General features: G+C 37.8%; 1 protein-coding gene across 1 annotated transcript in view; it reads right to left on the reverse strand.

Moving 5' to 3' along the window:
- LOC134639922 (protocadherin-15-like) overlaps positions 1 to 24,556 on the reverse strand; it is a 160,108-nt gene that overhangs the window by 91,204 nt on the left and 44,348 nt on the right. The window contains exons 5-12 of the mRNA XM_063491441.1: positions 11,840 to 12,000; positions 10,689 to 10,844; positions 9,677 to 9,796; positions 9,477 to 9,587; positions 7,294 to 7,464; positions 4,558 to 4,666; positions 4,314 to 4,426; positions 1,110 to 1,316 (exon numbers count right to left, since the gene is read on the reverse strand). Of these exons, the coding sequence (XP_063347511.1) occupies positions 1,110 to 1,316; positions 4,314 to 4,426; positions 4,558 to 4,666; positions 7,294 to 7,464; positions 9,477 to 9,587; positions 9,677 to 9,796; positions 10,689 to 10,844; positions 11,840 to 12,000 (1,148 nt within the window). The remainder of the gene's footprint in view (positions 1 to 1,109; positions 1,317 to 4,313; positions 4,427 to 4,557; positions 4,667 to 7,293; positions 7,465 to 9,476; positions 9,588 to 9,676; positions 9,797 to 10,688; positions 10,845 to 11,839; positions 12,001 to 24,556) is intronic.

A 24,556-nucleotide genomic window follows, 5' to 3' on the forward strand; every position in this document is an offset into this window, starting at 1 on the left:
GAAGACACTCCAATCAAAGCAAAACACTCCAAACACACTATAATTCCAGTACAAAGGTCAATACATCAGCTTGATTGATGTACAACATCATTACAGGAGACCCGATTACCATTTAATTGATCCTTTGTGCAATTCTGCAGTAAAAAGCAGAGGAATTCTGCTGGAAATAGTTGGAGTTTTTTTTCAAATCCAAAGCAGGGTTATGAAGTTGGTAATTAGACGCTGAGAATGTCTCCAGCAGTGATGAGTGCTCTGAATGTATTCTTACTTTTCACAGTGTGATGCATGCATTAAAAGTAGGTATGTCCCAAATCAGTTTTGGTAAAAGGGAAACAGCAGTACTGATCTGTATTGGCTACATGGAGTGAAGTTTAAATGAATGAGATTCGCATTGACATTGTGCCAGATCAGGTAAAGCGAGTGGGCAAAATACATACAACTAAAAGGAATGCATTTAACCTTTTGTTTGAAGTGGAAATCAAGCAAGGAAATGTTTCTTATATATACATGTATTTTTAAATCTTTGGCCATCATATCACATTAGAAAGAAACCAGCTGAAGCCATGTTGCAGGTTTAAAGCAGAACTATTAAGCCAAATCTCTGAATTCAATTTCCTTTACTGATAACAGAGGCCCAGCACAGGCCCACTTTAAGTTATTAAGCGTACACACTGCAGCTGCATTATGCAGGAAAACATGAATATTGGATTAAACTCAGCATCAAAAGCTAGTCAATCTTTAAAATGATTTGCATCAAAGATTAGAGCACAAAACTGGATCAGGACATCCCTTTATAACATTGTGTGGGTTTGAGTGCGTGTGTGAGTTTGTGCGTGCCACAGCATTTAAAATCAGCCCTTTTACCTACAGGTGTAACACCAGGAGCCAGCTGTAACAACAAAACAAATAAAGCAGGACAATGACTCATGCACATGTTATTTTCTGTGAGTACACGATACAAGCACATGAATAAATGTGGCTCTGTGCTCAATATTTAATCAATGCACTACAAGTACTTTGTGTTTGTATGCACACATGCATGGATGGGCATCTTTAAAGAGTAAGCGACAGTGAGCTAAGGCTGATAAAGCCTCTCTTTCTCTCCGTACCTCCTCAATGTCATTATCCAAAGCGACGATTCCCAGGGGGGCGGTAAGGTTGGCACTGGCTGAGATAGTCGTACCAACTGGGGAGGACTCACTCACATAGCCCTGATAGGTAGCAAACTGGAAATACGGTGCCTGGTTGTTCTGATCCAAGATTTCAACGATGACTTTAGCATATGCTGGGAGGGGATGACCATTATCCTGTTCAGCCTTGGGAGAGGGAAAAGAAAGAACAAGGGTGAAAGTCACTCTGTGGAAAATACCATATCAACAAGACTACTCTACTGGAAAGTTATGCTGTTCCAACTCTCATGCAGGCACAGAAATAGAAAGGCATAATTTCTCTGAGTGTCATTTCAATTATAAAAAAGCTATATTGACTAAATTTAATCAGGGGTCCATTTAGGATTAGAACTTAGTAATTACCGGGGCATTTAACGGAAATACCATCCTTTGTAGGAGAGGGACTGCAATTAGTGGCACTCCTTTGCTGTCAAATCAGTGACCAGTGATAGAAGGAGGCTCTTGGGAATATTACGAGCTGATTCAATGCCAAAATTAACCACTTCACTATTAAAAAGGCTCATACCAAATCTGTCTGCATTGCTGAAGGTGAAAAATCCCTGTTTTTCTGTAAAGGTTCTCTGTCTTCTGAATCAACTACGGAACAGTCTGATATAATAAAATCCCCATTTACAGCTCATCTATTCAGCATGTCAATATCCTCAACCAAAAACAGACATGCAGCACTCAGCTATGGAACAGAGCTTAGAGAAATGTTCTGTTACAAGACCACTGAAAGAGTGAGGTGGGAAAATAGAAATCTTGAAAAATCTAGTTCCCATTACATAAAATCAATATGTCCTCTTAAGCTATTAAAATGTTTACAAACTAAAACTGGAAAGATAAATCCAGAGCTGTAAAATCTCCAAGAAATGCACAAGTGAAACATGAACCTGCATCCAAAATCAGTTTGCATTTGTGCCATGTACAGAGAAACACACAGCAAACTAGAGGAATCCATAACAATCACAACAATGTAAACAATCCTTCCACTTCATTTTGCTGCACAGCTGGTGGGTGACATGGCCACTTTAGTAACATGGTACATTTCCATAAATCAGTATGTTGTCTCAGCCATTCAAACTGCACAAAAACCTAATGAAGCTGAACTTACACTAGAGTCGAATCTGACACTGCCACATCCCAGTAAGACGAAACTTAATGAATGCGGTCTGGTCAGGCTGTCACTACAATCTTTCGCCTCCTAAGTACATATGTCACTTTTGCCACCCACACTGGGATGCTTCAGAAACATTAAGGCTTTGAAAATACAGAAGGAGTGGGGGACTAAGGGAACATCAGTTTAGGCCATGACCTGGAACTAATTCAGCACATTAGCGCAATTTCACTGGGCTTGTGTTGCAGAGTGCCAATTGTAAGAAATGTAAGCGCTTGTACTGCAAAATTGTAAACTGCAGGTTCCCCATGGCTTCATGTTTACTGCCTTATGTGTATAGCTTACTATGGGGAAAAGAAAAAAAAAAAAACACTTGTAGCATATTCAGTTGAGCTTCCCTCCAGCTGAGTTTCATACCTGTTATTATTTCAATCACAATCTCATGTCAGATTCTCTTCCCCAAACATCTTCTACTTATCCCCTTATCAAAGTGATAATAAGAACACCAGCACTATACTGACCCAGAGATCCAATCTGCTCACACAAACGCCTGAGGGAAAAAACAAAAATGCTGTCATTGACAGCCATAACGTGTGTGTCTAGATGTTCTCGCTTCAACATTCACACGCGCACATATATTTTTGCCTGAGAGAAAAGAAAAAAAAAAACAAAACTGTTTGTAGGATTACAGTGTTCCCTCATGATTTAGCTCTTTAGCAGTGTCCCTATTTCAGGAAGCCAGTGCTAAATGTCCTGCTCTCCACTGCTACAACCCACATGCCTGCAGGAGATGCCTGCTACAAAATTCACTGTTTTTCACTCGATTTTGATTCCAGTGTCCTGATTCCCTCATCCTGAGAGTGCCATTTCTTCATTCTCTTACTTTCACCAAGCCGTCACGTCTGCCTTTGACATTTGGCTTAATCTCACCGCAGTCACCTTAGTAGACGTACCTAAGTCAACATCAATGATGACTTTTAAAACACAAAGCACATGTTGTCTAAAATAGGCTCCTGCTTATTTAACTGTTACCTTACCTAAAGCATTAACTATGCAGAACCTTCAAGGCACCAAAGTCTAATTCTTACTCACCTGCTCCTTTGAATCCTAGAATAATCATTCCTTGCCCTGTACATGAATCAGGTAGATGAGGCTCCATCTACCATCTTCCAGACACATCTCTCTCTCTATCTCTCTTGGTCTTTTCCTCCTTCCCCTTTGAACCGTCTCCTTTCCTCAAGCTATGCACAATCATCCCAAAGACATGCAGAAAGCTTCTCATATGATCAGCCTCCCTTCCTCTTGTGGAAATCAGCGCTTCCTCTCATCTCTTTGCTCCCCAGCTATCCCAGTAAATAGCACGTTACACACTGCTCAGAGGTGTCTAGAGGTTAGTGATGGGTAGATGGAAAGTTCATCTGCACTGCTGCACCAGCAGCACATAGGCAATCCCTGACTATGCTCTAAATTAAGATTCATGAAGGCACAGCAGCCTGTCCTGCTAAGTCCATAAATCATAACATATTTTTCACCCCCATCTCCTAAGGAGCTAAAGATAAGGTTAATGGCCTTCAGGACAGAGGTTATCTGGGTAGAACAGGTAAGGGTGCACGCTAAAGTTTTTAAGACATGAGTCAAACTTAATCTTGCAAAAGCCCATTAAAAATAGAAGAGAATTGAAATCTTGAATAAAGTAGTGTTGTTTGCCTAATGTGAAGGAAGAAGAGCAATCAATATTTTACCTTTAGCTGATGAAACAGACAATGAGGCTCTATCACGGTAAATGTTTTAACAATCCTTGTAGGACTGCGCATGTCTGAAAGTTGACACTAATTTACTGCAAATTCTTGCAAATGCAATTTGTCGTAATTACTAACATTACACTGCACTGTTACATTAATGTAATGAACAGGCTTTGTATTGAGGTTAAGTTTAATGAGATTTCTCAAGAACTGTGTAGGTGTGGGCAGATTCCAACAATTCAACTATTAAGGAATGAATAAGTCAAATGTGCTTTTATACTTTACCTTGATGACTAATGTGAATGTTTGATACAAGTCCCGGCTGATTGGCTGCAGGACGCGCATTTCTGCAGTGGTTTTGTTCAAAGAGAAATATGCTGCATATGTGTTTGGTTCACCTGCAATATAAAACAATAACATTTATGGTAGAATCAACCCCAGAAGAAATATTAAAAAGGAAAATCATGGCATCAGCTCAGCCAAAGACATTAAAAGTGTAAAAATCAATGGAAATACGTGATGAACCTACCAACCAGGATGTAGTAGAGAATGTTTGGTCTGGCACTTGGGGGCTGTATATTTCGGTCCATGTCCACAGCACGGATCGGAGGGGTAACATTCAGTGGGTTCAGTTTGCTCTGCAACAAGGGATGGGTGAGTCAACAATACAGCAACATAATCAAAATGCAAATTGATTAATTTCCTCTAGATCTCACTGTTGCACGGATCACCTAAAATAACTCTGACTGCATTTTTATGCAGAGCCACAAAAAAACCCCGGAAACTGTTCTGCAATAGAAAATTCCTCTTAAAAAAAAGATCTGCCCCAGAAAGTTTTCTGTGTGCTCTATATCAATATTTTGATTGCTGTATAATCTTATGTGATGTTTTGCACAGTCCTCGCAACTCTGCTCTTCCACATAAAAACAGCATTCTCCAGAGAAGCTCTCTATGCTTTCAGCATTAAAGTGCTTTCTGCCTTAAAGCAGAGCTGCTGTGATTAGACGTCGCCTCAGTTCCACCTGCTTATGCACTATAGCACTTATTAATGTTAACTGATAGGAGAACTGCCGTTATTGTGCAGTGCGGTGCCTTGCTGGCTTTTCACTTGCGCCTCTAGTGAATAACACTACAAATGTAGAAAGCTACAGCCATGTGTTCCTTCCCCACATTTTGATAGTATCAACTCTTCTTCTCACCTTTAGAAAAAGTATATAACCTGCTGGCTATATACTTCAGTAAGCTTGTTGGTAAGCACAATAACATGCTCATTGTAAGGAAAACAATGAACCAAAGCTTATAGATTTCTTATTTCCATGCATCTAAATGTACCTGATAGTGTTGGACATAAAAGATAATCTGCTAGTGGTGCTTTAGGATAATTTCCCCCGCTTATGCACACTCATACATCATCAGCACTAACTACCTTGGCTTTGCCTTTATGCATTTGCATCAACATATGGTTAAGTGGGAATATGTTTAGCACATCACATTTAAGAATACCTTTCCTCATGCAAAATGCCTCCATATGGCTGACACAGTATGTGCGTGTATGCTAAGGGGCCACTGCTAAACTTCCTTAGTGTAGATAGGCACATGGCTAACAGCTCATTGGAAGAAGAATCCCTCCCTGAGGGGGTATATTTATATCCATCAGCTCTGGAGTAATCCTTACACCCCTCCCCAACCAACCCTCTCGCTTTTACAATGTCTGGAGGTGCGCTAAATCAAATCCCCCTAGCTCTGCACAATGATGATTAGCTATAATACCCTCCTTCAGCAGTCATTATCCAGGGAGACTCCAGAGCCCACATTATATCCCCCCAGGGCAAAAAATAAATACAGATCAACTTAATAATGTCTGTCTAGCTATTGTGATTAATTACAATACACTCATCAATTATGAGAAGACAAATCTCCCAGTGGACAGACATGTTAGTGTTACACTACAAAATCCCCCCCAAAAATTAAGAAAAGAAAGAGAAAAAAACAAAAACAATCAGAGACCAAATCAGAATTCGTATAAGCATGTATATCGACAGTAAAGGGTAAGGAGGTATGGTGAACCCATGCTGTGTTCATAGGAGGAAAAAAACTGCTAAACAGATGATGAAAAGCTTTGGTTTGTGTAGCTGGTGCTGTCGTGTCTTGCATAACAGTCTGAAAACCTTTTATCATAAATAATAAATTACAAACTATCAATGGAAGGTCTGGACAAACAACTGTGACTCACTATGCCACCCTAAATAAGAACTGCAACTTTGGGGTGTTTTTTTTTTTTTTTTTAATACCCATCTATATATATATCCCACTGTGTCTTTATTGCAGGCTTTTGTGTTATTTAGTGTCACACTCTGCCTCCATTCAATATAATTTGATTCCATTCATCTCTCATGTTCAGAACATGTCACCACAGTACACTTAAGCCATACTTGATGAAACCGTTTCCTCACAACTGCCTGAGCTGAGCTAAATGAATCCGATAATTCCTCACAATGCAGCTGGTCCAACTATAAGTGTGTTGGTTAGGAAAATTATACTTAAAATAACAAGAAAAACATTAACCATATACAGGAATAAGAGTAGGCTACTGGAAAGCAGATTCACATTCATGGCCATATAAATGGGGGGATATTTAAGCTAACCACAACACAAAAAGGTCCAAAATAAAAGGAGCGCTTCTACCTTCCTCTGAGGAAACCACAGCTTGATTCACTTTTGTTCATTCTAATGACTATTACATGCATGGAGATACACAGCAAATATAAAATATGTTTTATAAATAAACAACTGATCATGTATAGACTAACATAAATTCTGTTGGTGCACTAGTTGCTCTCGCCACCTCTGTTCTATATGAATTTCCTCTCTTTTTTCCCCCCAATGGTTTTTAGATGTGATCCCAAGTCATCTCATGCTTCAGATTAATTTGCGAGTACAATGGAAAACAAAATGCAGTAATAAACTGCAAATTGTACTCTGCCTTCAGGTGAGGAGGCAAAGACAAGGTATAATCAGGCAATTAGGGTATTTAAAAGGCGTGACATAGATTAACATATAACAAGAATGTGAACATATGGCACAAATGTCTCACAAATATGAATAGCATGTATACTGTGCATATGCACACATACAGAATGACGGGTAAAAACCCAGCCTCCATGCATGAAAACATAAACATGCATATATTAGCAGTTGGAAATCTGTTAAAATGACCTTGTGGAATAGCAGTGTGTTCACACTTGCCTGTCTGCCCGGCTCTTACCGGTTCAGTGAATTCAGGGATAGCAGCACGGTAGGTGAGGGGGTTGCAGTCACGAGTGTTGTTCACTAAAACACAAGGCAGGAACATGGGACCCAGGTCGTCTCCATCCTCGACATCCACAGTCAAAGTTGTGGTAGCTGTTAGTCGGTTAGGGGGGTATGGAGCGCGGTCCTGGAAGACAAGCAAATGGCTACAGATTGAGCAACTTTCTGAAGCAGCCGAAAAATCCAAAACTACTTAATGATTTGGTCTCATGTGTCTATACTGAAATCTCCTGAAATATACCTGAACACCCTGACAAGCTTTAGTCATGCATTTACGCTAATTCTTTAGGACAGAGTCTTTACAACTTGAATCGAGACATACATCATCTCCAGCTATGTTTTTAAATGATAGCCTCACTGCTGTTCGGCAATGGCAGAAAGCATTTCAGCTTCCACCTTCATATTTCTTCCACTTTCTACAACTGTGGCAATTTTTAAAGGGCTGATATCTCACTGTACAAGAAAAAGCTTCATCACTTCGGGGTGTCTCATGAGTATCGAACCATATACTAAAGGTGGTGTGTGTCATTTTTTTTCTCCAAACATCTGCACAACTTTAAATAACCATCTCTAAATCACTCAGGGAACACTGGCAGGATGAATTGGGCACTGAAATGACTGAAAGTACAGTCAAAGTGTGGGAGACTGCCATACTACTTCTATAAATGCTTTGCATATTTCGATACAACTCAACTCACAAGTTTCATAGATGGCTTTTCTCATACCTAAACCCTCTGAGTGAAATATCAATTAACACTATCTCGCCGTTTATAAAGTTAGATGCCTGACCTGCTTAATGTTTTGTTTCATAGCAACTTTACAGACTTTAAATGAGACTGAAGAGCACTTATCAACATCCATTAAGAATCTTTTCTTCCACAAAAATACAGCTCTGTACAATAAAACACCGACAGCGCCGCAACTACTCTTAAAGATTCCCCCGTAGTACTGTTGCTTCCTTGAGTGGTATCCAGAGAAGTGAGCAGCACAGCACTTCAAAGATTTACGTTCTCAGTATAATTGAACTCTTGACACAAGCAGTGCAGAGTTCTAGTAAATACCATGTCTTCTTCCTTTTCTTTACTCTGACATCCTTTTGCAAGAGAAAATGAAATCCCCCAGGGGGACCTCTCGCCAGTCCAAAGAGTTGAGTCTTTTGCTCTTTCATGCAGGAAATGTTGAGAATAGAGGACGAGTTGAGTGCTAAATGATTATCTGTCCTGCAGCACTTCACCTCACAGTATAGGGTGTTATATTTGATCGCTGCTTGTTAGGGAAAGCGGCTCTGTAACGGGTAATTAGGAAAAGATACTATGATATGAATCATGGTACATGTTGCCAGGGGAGAGGTTCGATATTTTAAGATCTGGATGTTGGCCGAGAAGGCTTTGAATGATCCAGCTTGGGTGTTTCTTTGATTGATGTGATTGGCTACCACCTGTGCTGGAACATTTGAATCAACACAAATCAGCTCGTGCCTACGCTGCCACCTGAAAAGTTAAACTTTTCATAACACTTCATTAGTAACTAGTAAGTAACTCAACTAAATCAAAGCAACAGTCCATCATTGTGAGACAGGCAACACACAACATCAAACATTCAGAGTGAATGGCGAGGAAGCCAGAAATGCTTCAGTGCAAGTCATACTGAATTAAGAATTATCCCCCCCCCCCTCTTCACTTGTCCAAAAATCCATAATTAAATAAATTATAAATCAAACCTGTTCTGGTATACCAACTATGTCGAAGGCAGCTTAAAGCAAAAAAAAAAAAAAAAACAAACAAAAAAAAAAAACCTGCAATGAAACCCTGGAGCGTTCATTCTTCTCAACACTGAATCACGAACAACCTGAATATACTCTATTAAATACAAAATGTGCATACACTGACTTCATCAAAGCAGCAAGCTACTGGCTTCATATTTAGTTTGATCTAATTCAAATAAAATATCACAACATTTAGAGAAATGGTTTTAGTGACAACAAAAGTTCTTTAACCTCAAGTGCACTTTGGAGGCAGACACACTCAAAAGCGTCTATAAATCATGGCCTATTTATAAGTGATGGCCCCATTTGTTAATCTGAACTCATGCAACTCAACTCAGTATTGGCTGTGTGTGTATGCAGATGTGTTTGCTTACATTGGCTTGGACCAAAACCAGGTACCGTGTTCTGTCCTCGTAGTTTAGTCTCTCTGCCAAAATAACGCTTCCTGAAAGGCTGTTGCTGACTGCTACTGTTCTGTTAGATGCCTGAAAGAGAAAGCCATGAACTGTGATTAATAAAGAAATCTGCATTTGTGTAGAAGATGCTTATCATGATGTGTGATCTGTCCATGTACCGGGTCTCTGGGGTTGTAAATGATGCTGTATTCTATATGTCCATTAGGCCCATCATCAATGTCTGTAGCACCATTATTTCCCGAGAAGCCAGTGAAAATTGTTGTTCCAGGTGGTGTGAGCTAGACAAAAATATGCAAAGGAAAAAGAAAAGTCAACAGCTCTAACAGCCCCCTGTGAGTACAACGTCAACTTACAGCAGAAAGAACATTCATATGGCTATTACTGCTGCCACTCCATCCCATTAATATCCCCAAAAAATGGGGAAAAAAAGGGAAAATGTTGCAGTCAGCAGCAGTCTGAAAGCTTACGTGCACTGCTGACAGAATAACAAAAAGTAAGTATGAGAACCACTGCTGTTCCCAAGAGCCCTTAGCAAAGTCCACAGAACCAGGCAGTGGGCAGGAGATCTTGTTCAGGGAAGTTGACAGCAATGTAGACTGACTCACTGTACTGTTAGGGCAGTTGCACGTGGCTATGATAACACACTGTGACAGGAATTTTGAACATGCAGAGCACACAAAGGGTGAACAGCGAAGAACAGAAGTTGTGGTTGCTTAGAACTCAGCGGGGAGCTCTCATCTAATCTCAAAAACATATGACTAGAAAGTCTGAAGATTTGATGCATTATCTTGAATCACTGCAGGTGTTGCAGGTGTATTTGAATTAAAAAAAAAAAAAAAAAGGTTATTCTTTCTGGTGCTCACTAGATGTATGCGATTTGCAGATGGTGTAAATATCAAAGCCTAAACATAAATACTAAATATAGGCAATGAATAATACGCTGTTAACAACAAACAATTAACTAACAGCCATTTGAGTCGTACCATTATTTTAAATGTCTGACAAATTGTCTCAGATGTAAAGGAAATAGGCATTAGATTTAAAAATCTTCCCCACTCTGCCTCACAGTTATCAAACATTTCTGGCAAACAGCAACGCATGATACTACACTGTGTTTAAGATTCGTGCATAGGGGCACAGATCCGTTGACTTGAGGAATTGCTCCCTTACCTCGTTTACTGCAACATAGTAACGTGGCTGCTGAAAGCGAGGGGCGTTGTCATTCCTGTCCCTCACAACAATCCGTACCTCATGCAAGATGATAGTACCAACCAGCTGATTTGTGCACTGCACCTGAACCACGATGGTGCTGATGGAGTTGGGGGGCTAAAAACAAATAACAAGAAAGAAAAAAAATGCTATATAACACTGTGGAAATTGTAGAGTTCTAATTCCCATGTTTCTTATATAATGGAGTCATAATAACCTACAGCGCATTGTATCTGACAGTTTGTAAAGAGCAATAGGCATACTTAATGACAACAGTGGAAAGCGACACAGTTCCAGTATGAAATCTGCTTGTTAGCTATCATGCTTGGATAGTATTGGTAAACCCTAATGAGGGCGATTGTTTTTTAGGCTACCAGGGGCAGCCCAATATTTATTTGTGAATATGCAGCGTAAGAAAACTATTATAAAAGATTCACTAAGAAACTATTATAAAGGATGAAAGTGCAAATACACTATACTGAAAGGCAGCATCTCATCATACTGCCCTTACTACGCTCATCTCAGTTTAGCAGCAAGGGTCAACTTTCCACATAGTGTAATTCGGCTAACTAGCTCCCTCCATTGCCTCTCTTCTTTTCAGCTGCAGAGCTTTGTCCCACACATGTACTTCCATTATTATTTATTCTATATGCATTTATGGCATATTCCTGTTAATAGCTCCACATTCACCTCCTTCTCTTTAGTCCGTATGATCTGAACACATGCTTTAAAACACCTTTTCACTATGACAGCAACACTATGCACCCTGCATCTTGGATCCTTTACTGCACCATTTAGACAGGTGTGTATGTACTTAGGACCTGTAATGTGTTGTACAGACACATGGACTGTTTTTTTTTTTGTTTTTTTTTTGTCATTGAATCACTTTATTTAAGGCTAAGAGTGAATTACCATGGCCTAGTGACACAAATTACAAGCAACTCTGTTGCTACATCATATCTTGTGTTATTCTAAATCCATCTATCCATACATCTGTTTCCCAGAAGCATATTTGTTGGAATGGCTAAGGGTTCATTTTCTTACTGTATTGATGATTTGGCATAACTAAGGCAAGAGGAAGCTGAGAAATAAACCCTCAGTACTGTACTCACATCTCTGTCCAGAAAACGCCCAGTGCTGTTGAGGTAGAGTCTTTGCCGTGCTGGTTCCAATATCACCCAGTAGTCATAATTATCCAACAACGTCAGTGAGATGGTTCTGCCTGGGTCTTGGGCACGGCCATTTATCTGCATGTTTTCCACCAAAACTGTACCTATAAATGAAGAGCAGTCATAAATAAATCAATGACTAAGACGTAAAAGGATTTTCACCTTAAATAATATTTTATTATACTATGCAGTAAACTGGTTTGTCAAAAAATGCAATTAAATTGCTTTTTAAAGGACTCATTCTACATACTGGTCAAATATTTTGCTTTAAAAATATTTAAAAGCAAATAGGCTGGAACGTGAAGGTCATAAAACTTTAAATGGCCATCATTAGGCAACCAGCAACCAACATTAACAGCAGCAGTCTGTACAAATTTTGTTTTTATTATGTGTCATGTGCTTAATATTGGGTATCCTTTCTCAAATAACTTTGCAAAGAAAAACATAAAATGACTTTTAAGTTTCACTCTTATATGAACATTCAAAGTCTGCCTTAGATAACTGAAAATACTGCCTCAGATCTCTGTAGATTATTCCACATATTATGTAGGCAAATCTCTAAAATTGATAATTATCATCCCTGGGAGCACCGTCACCTTCTGGTTTATATTTTACGGCTTTTAATCAGCGAGTAATTAAACTTTGCTACAGCCTCTGGGACAAATCCTGCAAAGCCAGTTAAATCTGAGGATTGGTTGACTCCTAAGTGGCCAAATTAGATTTTTGAAAAAAATACTGGAAGCTTAATAATGCAGGAACTAGCAGCCAACCCTACGTCCTACTGCCCCAGCACCTCCTAGATGCTCAAGCCCTGAGCAGTTTTATTTAGAGCAACATGTACACAACACAGCTTTATTGAAAACACCAAATATGGAAAAATGGCACTTTACTGACGGAAATTGGGTAAACATTTTTTTTTAAAGAAAATGTCATTGCACTGGCCGTGACAGTTACACCAGTTATGTTCATTTCTTTTTGGGTTCTTGAGAGATACACACATCTTGTGACATAGTAAGAGTATTCTTTGTGGCAGCCATCACAAACAACCATCAAATTCAGAACCAAACACGAGTCACTGCTTTACCTGAAAAAGCTTTGAAATGAGATCCTGCTACGACTTTTACTAGTTTTAGCCACAAAAATATTAACACCCAGAAGATCTGTCCATGTCTTAACAACATTTGGGATTCAAAAGTCGATTTTTTTTATTTTATTTACTTTTTTAAACCAACACATTTGATGTATCATATCTTTAAAACATTACAACAATAGACACACAATGGCACTCTCCTTGTTATGGCTAGCTGTCTAAACTAAACCTGCCATTGCCTTTATCTGCTTTGTGGCTGTATGGATCACTCAGTTTTAACACTTCTTGAACAGAGTTGCACAGAGAGCACAGTGGGGTGTTTTTGACAGCTGTCTGAATAAAACATAGGATTTCTTTTTAAGGACATTCATTCCATGAATGTTTTTTTTTTCAGATTTGTCTCAGCTAGCTGCTATTGTGAGATAATTTTGAAGAAATTTATTTTTTACGCATTGTGATTAGAAATATTAAATGACTGACATGAATTGTATTTAAGACAATCAGTTTGTCTTTATACATATACAATACAAGATTAATTGTTTATAAGTAGAGTACTGTGCAAACGTTTGTTTTTTCCTTATGTTTGCACTTTTCAATAAATCCCTGCACCTATTTCACATGTTGTATTGTCCCTAGCAAAACACAAAGAAATGAGGTGTTGGCTCAATATTTTAGCACAGTACCGCAGCTCAGCTAATGACCAAACATACCTTACATCTGACAGTGTGTTCATGCATTATCATTTACTGACATTTCAACCACTACCTTAATTCCAACCCTTTCCCATTCAGTACATTTTACATGTACCTAACATCATGGATCACGTCATCCAGTGATTTTCAAATGTGACAAAGTGTGAAAAAGTGACTAAAGTTTAGAGCTAGCAAACTTACAAGTATACATAGAAATTCTGCAGAGACTAAAAGCCCTTGACATGCCTTGCTAATCTACCAGCTGTAAAACTTAAGAGGGTGGTGGTATTTTAATGGGCTTTTTAATTGGTGCCCCCAACATCTTGTACTTTATCATTTCATAAAACTGGTTTAGTCATTTAGTCATTAGTCACTCAGACTCGAAGATCCTCAAGAAGGAGCACAGATGGAGTTACGATGGAAGCTTTTGCATTATAATTACAATACCCGCTGCTGCATTTTCATGCTCATATTAATGACTGCGCTCCTCATCTGTAGTAGTCAAGGTTTGATGCATCCGTGTGTTGTGATCACAAGGACCAAAAATTATGTGTCTCCGTTAGGCCAAACTCAGCCTGAAAAATGGTTCTTCTAAGAATTTAATTTAAAAGTCAAAAGAGCCCCCTGTTGCTGGTTCATTAATCTAAAACACAGCTTTTCATAATATCTGCCTCAGTAACTTGAGTGGTGAGCAACATTTTTTTTTGAAAGTCTCAGGTTGTAAATTACGCAGCTGATAATATTACAAAGGAGGCCACAGAGAGTCTTCTTTCTTTCTCAAGTTAATTGAACTTCAGTTTTTCTGCTGTGACAGCCAAAACTCCTAGTTTTGTGAGCACACCCTCCCTCAATCTCTGTCACGCAGCAAAAAGTTGTCCTCCTCATCAATCGAGACGATGCCAGAGTCTGTCAGACCTGTGCAGACCTAGCCAGAGCTCCATGTGTTATATACGGTATGTACTAAATAAATAAAACAAGTCTCTTTAGTAGCCTGTGACTCAGTCAGTGTCATCTCCGGGCAGAAGCGCCTCTGATCTGGGCTTCACAGCAGACCAACTCCACAGAGACAACACAGAGAGCTCACTTTTATCCCAAATATCAATAATGCTGGCATCCATAGATGATGGCAGCAGATAAGTGTGGAGGCCCATTTCTGATAGGTTTCCAAGCTTGATATGAAAAAAAAAAAGTCAGTTTCATTGGTAGTTTCACTCATTGGTATTACCATGGAGTCCAGTCCTTTGAGTTGAGGCCACAGTTTTCATTTTTAAAATGAGTTCATGGTGCCACAAGAAACCACATAAAAATATTAACAAGTTGCTAAACAGGAAGTTATCTCACTGCAAATGTTGCCAGAGGCTAGAACTTGCCAAGTACTTTTTTTTTTATTTAAAAAAAAATGTGGTTAGCACAAAGACCTCCAGTAAGAAAAGATTTTTTTTTCCCCATTTTAATAGGAGTAGACAGTAAGCACACGCGTAGAAATGGTGGCATATTGTTGAAGAAAGGGGTTTGAGTGGAAATAGCTGCAGTCATTATGCACAGCTCTCTTCTGAAATCAGCGGGATATAACACTAACAACAAATTCACATAAAAAGTCAGCTAGTATAAAAGCTAAACCAGATCAGGTGTTTGAAGGTTTGCCTTGGAAACTCTGAACAGTCCCTGAAATGTTTTGTGAGCAAACATTGCTGAGATATTGCTAAATTGTATGTATGAAAACGCCTATTTATCTATGTAGTTACTGGCTTTTTACTAGAGATGGCACGATACCACTTTTTTATGTCCGATACCGATACCGATATCATAAATTTGGATATCTGCCGATACCGATATTAATCCGATATAGTGTGTTTTTTAATCAATAAAACTGTTTTTTTTAATATCTTGCTGCATTTTGTATAAGTTCATACTCAAGTTTAAATAAACAACAACACTAAAGCTATTCTGTTATACCTGTATGTAAAAAATACACTGCACCCAAAATATTTCATAGTTCAGCAATACTGATCAATCTAAAACTTAAACCTACTCCATCCTCCCTATTCTGGTATTTTAAAGAGTACTTAGCAGAAATATTAAGCAACCTAACTAATAGGGTTGCAAACTCCCAGCAAAAAAAAAAAAAAAAGGGAACCACCTCCACCCTCCACCTCATGATGCTTAATCGACGTAATCAACTTTAATTTGATGCAGTGTGAAAAAAATGCACAGAAATAAATTATTTTTCAAGAATAATTAAATATATTCAACATCTTTCTTCTACAGAATTGCAGACTGCACAGATGGTACTTTCCCAAAGGAAAAAGTACTATAGCTTACTAGGGTATATTAGACTTAACAGTTACTATATACAGTAATGGACTTCTATACATTTTACATCAGATTAAAACTTTGGGTGTAAGATTCAGATAATTATTTATTAAAAGCTAGACATTTTAAATGAGAATAAGAAAAATAAGTATGTCTTTGTGCCCCCTTTTCCCTGTTAATGCCCTATCGGCCCCCCTGGCTAAACTTTGCTAGATCCGCCCCTGCACAGTTACCAGCCGTCAGCTACGTAGAAAAGGATCATGGTCTAGAAAGTAATATTAAATAAATTCTAACAACAGCTTATCAAGGTTAAACGTGCTGCTGTTGTTCAGCCGCTGGTTTCCTCTTTCTGGTGCAAAGTGGGCCAAAAACAAAGAAGAGAGACGGACTTGCGACAGAAAAGCCGATCAGCTGATCATTAAGCAGTTTCACGATTGAAGTAGCAGCAAGAGAGGGAGAGAGAAGAGGCTCCATATATCGGTTGTTAAGCTTAACGTAGGTACGCTTTACAAACATTCAGAGATGAACTTACACACTTGCTTTACTTCTCTCTGGGATAACTTCCTCGGAGATGAAATGCTGGATTGCTAGCGAGGCTACAAATAAACACAGCCGCTCTATCACGTGAGCACACTGCTTCGACGTGCTACGGTTATGAGCCGAGTTACGTCGTGTCGCAAGTTTTGTGAGGTGCTTTTTTCTATATTTAATGGATCGGATTACATTTTTTAATTTCTCGCCGATATCCGATCCAGTAATTTAGGTCAGTATCGGACCGATACCGATACTTAATATCGGATCGGTCCATCTCTACTTTTTACAGCACTGAAACTGCAATACTGCAGCATCTCTGGAAAGAAATATATCTGTTTCATTAGCATATATTTTAATATTTAATATGCAGTTACATGTATTTTCACCTTTGTGTGGGAGGCAAGGTTTTACTTTCCTCAACCATGACTTTGGTCAGACCTGTCTCCAGGAAATGCATTGCTAGTGCAGTTTAAGCCCAAGCAATATCAATACCATCATAATAAGCTAAAATAACAAAAAAGTGCTAATTTCTGACCTAGTTTGTTACTTGGCATCTGATAAACGAGACACAAACAACTAGCTATCCTGCCTTTTTTTTTAACTTTTTTTTTTTTTTCAAAAGAAACCCCCAAAAAACAAAAAAAGAAAAAAAAAGGCAAAAAAGGAAATTTTGGGGGGAAAAAAATCCCCCCCAGTACAAACCTTGGGAGATTGAATGCATAATTATATCGTTAATCCATCTTTGTTTGCATAATTAACAAATAAAGAAATACATATGATATTCATTTTAAAATTTTCATTTTTGGGGATTAAAATGAGGTAAGAAATCTATACTGACATAACTTCATCAGTTACTTATTAATTGAATTGATTTTGGTATCTTACTGATTGCTTTTAAAACAAAGCATGGCCTTCATATATGCCTACTTCCCGGGTGAGGTCCAGAGAGGCTCCAATTTTGCATGTTACAGAACAGTCTAAAGACTAAATGAAGCATGTGCCTCCATAATTCACATTCAATTCAATTATTAATATGAGACTTTTGGTGCTTATTTGCTGTGTTTTTTAAGTCTCTGTTCCACAGAGCAATGCAACCTCTGAAACTCTTTAATGTTTATGAACTCCTTTAATTGTGTTGTATGTATGTATGTATGTATGTATGTATGTATGTATGTATGTACGTACGTATGTATATGTACTAAATATAGTAATAGTTGCAGTATTCTGTTACATTGTTCTCTATCAAATAATCTATGTACTAAAAATGGTCAAGCACCATTAGGGAACCATGTCTGACAAGATTTCTTGTTCTGTGCACTTGCCATTGTTTATGAATACATGACAATTTAAAGAAGAAAAAAAATAATACAATGAAACTTATATAAACAGACAAAGGTTTCATTTTGTCAAATATGTTCGCCCTTTTGCTGGATGGTTTACCTGCATGTTAAATGTGAAATAAAAACTAAAAGCTATCTATTTACAGTACATCTATTTACAAAAAGTCTAATTTTACACTTAAAATCTGCTAAGCTTTAAAATAAGGCATTTCTTTTTGAAAACTCACACTGTTTGACTTTCTTTAAAACTTCCTAATCTCTAAAATATCAAGGTAACTTCTCTGCCATGTCTCGCTGTTATGCCCACATACTGACTCCTGATCTCACTCAGGCACAGACTCATTAACACATACAGCACAGACATGATCACCACCTGTCAAGAGACCTACTGTGCAGCATACATTGCCAAAATTAAAACAGTGTATGTGTATTGCAGCCATCACTGATTGAGGAGGGATATAACATCACTACTATCTTAGCACTCCAAATGTTTTAGCTACCCCACAATTACTCATGATAGACTCTGACATAAAAAACATCTGTCGTTATGCATTTTGGTAGAAAACTGGAGTCAAAGTAGCAGCAGCTGTTTGCTTCAGTAAACAGTGATTCTAAGTGTTCTGTGAAACAATCTCATCCTCTGGGGAAATGTCAAGTGTTGTTTTTTTTTCCTTTTCTTCCATTTTTTTGTTCCCCCCCTATTGTGTGCAATAGGTCACATGGAGTCCTGGGCATATTTTTTAAAGTTACAAAATTGGTCTTTCTTGCCAATATCACCACTTGTCATCAATGTGTACAAATGTGAAACAAATGTGAAATACATACACAATCTCCCTTTCTGTTACTGAGTTATGATCTTGAATAATGGTCAGAAATATAGTTTTGCATAATATTGCGATTTACATTGTACAACCTCATCCAATTGCAAAATTTGCAATTGTAAAAAGGCTTTCAGTGGACCAACTGGTTAAACTGGTTTGCCCAATAAAGTCCTGCACTAAATGGACCTTGTACTGGTTTACCACAAGGTTGCTTCAGTTTGAATGCTTACTGACAGTCAATACCAGTGCAAGCCACCCACTACTGGCTCACAATGACAGCACTAACATGCTGATGTTAAAATTGTTCTTATCAATCAGTCAATCAATTTATTTATAAGCACATTTAAAAACAACAGGTTGAAGAAAGTGTTATACATAGTAAAAATGTAAAAGGTAAAAAGTAGAACAAATACACACAAAGAACAAAACAAAAACTCGAGTTTTCAGATGGGTTTTAAAGATGTCAAGTGTTGGAGAGATCCTAATTTGAAGAGGCAGACTGTTGCAAAGTTTGGGCACAGCAGTCGCAAGCCCTGGTCTCCACTGTGTTTTAGCCAGCTTCAAGGGACAATTAGCACAATTTATCAGCTGACCGGAGCGGTCTATTTGGAGTATTTTTAGTTAAAAGATCAGAGAGGTATGATGGAGCTAATCCATTTAGAGGCTTAAAACAAGCAATAAAATCTTAAAATCAATTCTATAACATACTAGAAGCCAGTGTAAACAAGCCAAGACAGGGGAAATGTGGTCGTGTTTATGTGTGCCTGTCAAGAGTCGGGCTTCAGCATTCTGAAGAAGCTGAAGACGAAAGAACAGAGCCTGGCTGATACCAAAATAAAGACTATTACAGTAGTCAAGCCTGAATGAAATGAATGCATTAATCACTTTGTTGAAGTCAGCAGATGACGAAATGTTCTTATTTTTTGCAAGGGCCCTAAATTGGAAGAAGCTGGCATTTACAACAGAATTTATGTGTTTCTCAAAAAAAAAAAAAAACTGCTATCAAAGAACACTCCCAGATTTTTTGCGACGGGAGTTCTGGACTTTTCCAGAGGGCCAAGGCCACCCTTAAGAGAAAAACAAGGATCTGAAGGTCCAAATAGTACAATCTCAGTTTTTTGATCATTTACATTCAAAAAATTGAATGCAAACCATTATTTAATGTCATCGAGGCAGTCTAGCAAAACTTTTAGAGAGCCTGTAGAATTCTTTTTAAGAGGAAAGTCGATTTGAAAATCATCTGCATAACAGTGAAATGAGATTCCATATTTTCTGAAAATAGAGCCCAATGGGAGCATGTAAAGGAAAAAAGGTACAGGGCCAAGGATAGATCCTTGAGGGACCCCACATCTAAGGGAGTTGGATGTGGATGTGCCACCGACCCTGACAGAAAAGCTTCTGTCAGTTAAATAAGATCTAAACTATTCAAGTGCAAGCATTCAAGTTCAAGTTCTTACACATGACAGTTTACTATGTTAACATATTAATTAGCACTAGATAACTGAGGACCTACAGTACAGGACAATCTAAATTTCTGACATAATAATGGTAACAGACTGGATGAAAAGTCAGGACAGAAACCGCAGTACTTTAATATTTCACCATTATAGAGGCACTACACAAAAAGTCAAGGGGCCACTGAATCTGGGCGTTATGTGTACAAAACTTCAGGTAATTAATCCAGTGGTTCAGATCAAAGTGGCCAGTCAACCAACTGACAAAGACACATACCTGGACCTTAACAGAGCAACGTCATTAGCAGACTATGACTAGCCATTCAAATATTTACAGAAAATACTTTCATATTTTCAGAGCAACTTCAAATATTTTCAGAGGATAACCAAATGACCTTCACCAAGTGATTGCAGAGTACAACCCAGTTTATTCTCCTGAATGATGTAAGATAGAAATGATGCAGTAACATCATTCAGTTTGCAAGTTTGAAGTAGAAACTATAACGTTTTGCACAGGCTGAGAACTAGAAACTGGGATGAGTAATTCCTGATTGCAGTAATCAGGCCAAAATACTTGTTCAATCAAAAATAATAAATGAATCCATAAACACACACACACACACACAAATTTGTTTGACTGCATCAAGCACTGAAATTTACTGTGTGCCTACATCCCCTGATAACACTGCAGTGTAAAATATGGCTTGTGCACTGGTTACAAAACACACCTCACCTCTGCATGCAGGCTTGTTTGCAAATAATGATCATAGAAAAAAGGTCGGGAAAACTGAACCTTTTGGGCCAGCTGCCAAATATGGCTACTGAATCCCATGCTGCACAGATTTGTCACTCTACTTTTTTGCAGTGATGTATTGCTACTTGTTAAAGACTCTTGGTTTTATTAAAACAAGTATTCCCAGCATCTTACAATTTGTTGGCACCACCGGCTATAATGAATGACCAACTGTACATTCCTATTTTCTGTTTCCAGAAGTTTCTGGGCTGCAAGAGAAGCGTGTTCACTTTCTATTAATTCCACTGTATTGAAATGAACTGCAATTAAGTGCACTGACAGTTTAGTCCTTAATGAGCAAAGTGGGTGAGTTTAGGAGTTAGACAGCTTCTATACTTTCAGTCTTATAACTTTCCTTTTTGATTAAGCTTATAGTTAAGGGTTGGGTCAGGTGATGTTGAATGACCCTTCATTTATGTTGCTGTAGGTTCAGGCTGCTGTCGGACTTCCTGTGATCCAGTGAGCATTTCTTTCCCATGCGCATTTTGCACTGCTGTTGCACTGATATGCTCCATTGCATGGCATTAACTTTTCTTTTCTCTCCCATATTCTGTGTTCTGTTCTCACCTCTTAATGCTCTTCTATTTTCTTCTTGCTTGCCATCATCACCAGACCTTAAGTAACAGGATATCATTTGACTGTAACATTGAAGGGCTTTAATCAGTAATAATAAAATAAAATAAAATAATAATAAAAAATAACACTTAACTGTGATAAACTGCTAAAATAATTATTTGAACATAATAGGTTTTTTTTCTTTTCATACATAAAATCAAACAGCATTACACTAATGAACGACAGTAACTGACAGTTGCTAAATATTTCAATTAAAATGGCATAAGTGTGAGTACAAATATAACTTGTCAGTTTGTTTTAATAATCTTTTGTCAAGTGCTGCAATTAAATATATAAATGAATAAATAAGCTGACTTTTGACAGCGCTGAGTATGCTACAGTCAGTCTCAACTGTTATAAAATTAGAAAAATACAACTGTTACAACAGCAACAGCAGATGCCACAATGTAATTAAATTATAGTAATGAACTGACAAATGTGCGCATTCCTAATTAATTTAGAGTCTCACCCATATCTGCCAAATTGTTCAGATGATTTCCCTTGGTGTAATATTGCTATTCATTTTGAAACAAATGGGTCCAGCAAGAATTTTGACAGTACAATTTGCATAAATTCATGAATGTAAATGTTCTTTCTTGGAAATCATGGATATCACGTCCTCCAGAATAGCTACTAAAGGGCCATCGATTTGATGAACTCACAGTTCAACCTAACAGGGGGTGCATTAGGGTACACAGCATTGGCATTGCAGAACCATGATGCCATATATAATAAGGTCAACAAGATCACATAAATATGTTGGATGATTGTTCCTCATCCATGTGGCTTGTATCCTGAGCTACTTACAATTACTTTCTTACAATGCATAGCAGGGGAGTCAACACTTACATCTGCTCCCTCAAAGCCCTATAAACAGGTCAGAGCCTGTAAACAAGAAACCTGTTGCCAGGAACTGCTGAGCAATGGGCATTTGCTTCCTTGGGTAATCAGGATTGGAATGTGAGACCGAGCTCTTTTCAAAAGAGAGTGGACGGCCTTGATCTTTGACTCAGGCCCGATCAATGCTGAAATACCAGACAGCATGGAATATGTCTATGCTGCTATGGTGTTCTATCAATGGCATAAAGTCTAACAGTTGAGTCAAAGGTGGGATGCTTAAGATCACATCCTCGTTGTTAAGAATGGAAAGTTTCATATGACTCTTTATGACTAATACAATACTTAAGATCAAAAGTGAAACACACAATGGTGCAGAGGTTTTAATTGTTTTCATTTTAAAGTTCAAAGTGTGCATTAAACTTATGATGTGAATGTATGACACACTTATTTATATATTATCTTAATCAGTTATGCATACTGTAGTGGGCTCAGTTAGTATCTCTACATTTGAAAAGCAGCCTCTCTGAAGCTCAGCGTTCAAGAACCAAGCTTTTTATCTGCAATGGCATTCTGATTTACGGCCCGGAGCCGCTTCATTGATCATGAATGGAGGACTGACTTGATGCATTCCTTAAAATATGTCATATTATTGGAACTGCCATCACTTTAAAGCAATTCTATATCTAACTGTACATTGGCATGACATGAGAGATGGGGCAAGTGGATCTCTCAATTTTTTAAGCTTTGGGAAAGATTGATGCATATTCACCAACACAGCCAAAACTGTTATAGGACAGAAAAATGAGTTTTTTGGTGCTGACAGCTACGTTTAACCCAGACACTGTTTCCTGTTCTCGTTAAATGACATCCAAACATATTTTTGAAATAACGGTCCTTAAATTTCACGATTAACGTTCTAAGATAAACACCCTAACAAAAGTGCTTCGTTAAAATTATGCCCATTTATTCAACAGCTGAAGTGAAACATTTTAAAAAACACATTTTCTAAACCTAACAATGTGGTTTGGGTGTCAACAAACAATCACCCTAATACTCTGCAGTTTTATCACAGCTATTGCGAATTTGATTATTGCAAGGCCTTAATAAACAAGCCAATTAAAATGCTTTACAGAAAATAATAACATTAGCAGTTTTAGCCAATAAAACAAGTTTCTGCACATTGTATTAGAAATACAAGAACCCTTTAGGCCAACTAAGGAAATGTTTAAAGATAAAATTTGGCTATTAGTTGCATGAAAGAAAACACAATACATATGCGATCATTAATACAGCTTTAAGTATTCAGGTATATATAGAAAACATGAGTTTGTTGTGTGCATGTTACCACAGTCATAATGTCTACACAACAATAATAATTTTAATAATAATGCATATCAACACAAGCCAATAATAATCATCGTGTCTTCCAGTCAACCTGTTTCTCTCATCATCTTTTCTCATTTGCAATAAATAAAATGCAGAGGGATCAAAAGAAAAGTCGACATCTTGTCGATAACAATGAGCAAGTTAATACTGCAAAACTTTGTCTATTTTTGACTCTACAGTCTCAGCAATTAAGTAGGTGAGACAGCTTTCTTTATTTGGAGCATATAACTTCTCAAGAACTCATAAAAACTTGATTTCAAAGTATTTACTTGTCTAATGACACGATTAAGCAACTATAGGCACTCAATAATCCATATAATGATATTCTTAGACACAGCAGTGCTTTCTGTGTGTATTTAATTTTATGGCAAGTTATCAAACATAACAGAAGATGATGAAAGATACAAAAAAGATATACACAATGAAAAATATATATATATATATATATATATATTTACTAATAAACAAAAGTGAAAGGTTTGACCTTTTAGAAATGTGGGTTTTGTGGTACTGGCTTCTACAAAATTCAATCCATCCAGTGTTTGTTCAGATTTTTCTGAATCTGAGACTGGCTAAAACATCGTTGTCATCCCTTGAGCAAAAAGTTAGAAATCGATTCTCTTTAGGAATTAGAGCTGGCAGTGGTGTGATTTAGTAGAATAAAACCTAAGAGGTGTTTTTTCGTCAATCTGCCACCACAATGACCCAGCCAGCCTCCAGGTGGTGAAACAAGAGATGTTACTGGATGTGAAGAGTCTGACTAGGGTAGCCAGTTTAAGCTC

The sequence above is a fragment of the Pelmatolapia mariae genome, linkage group LG13 (genome assembly GCF_036321145.2).
Source record: "Pelmatolapia mariae isolate MD_Pm_ZW linkage group LG13, Pm_UMD_F_2, whole genome shotgun sequence".
Lineage (NCBI taxonomy): Eukaryota > Metazoa > Chordata > Actinopteri > Cichliformes > Cichlidae > Pelmatolapia > Pelmatolapia mariae.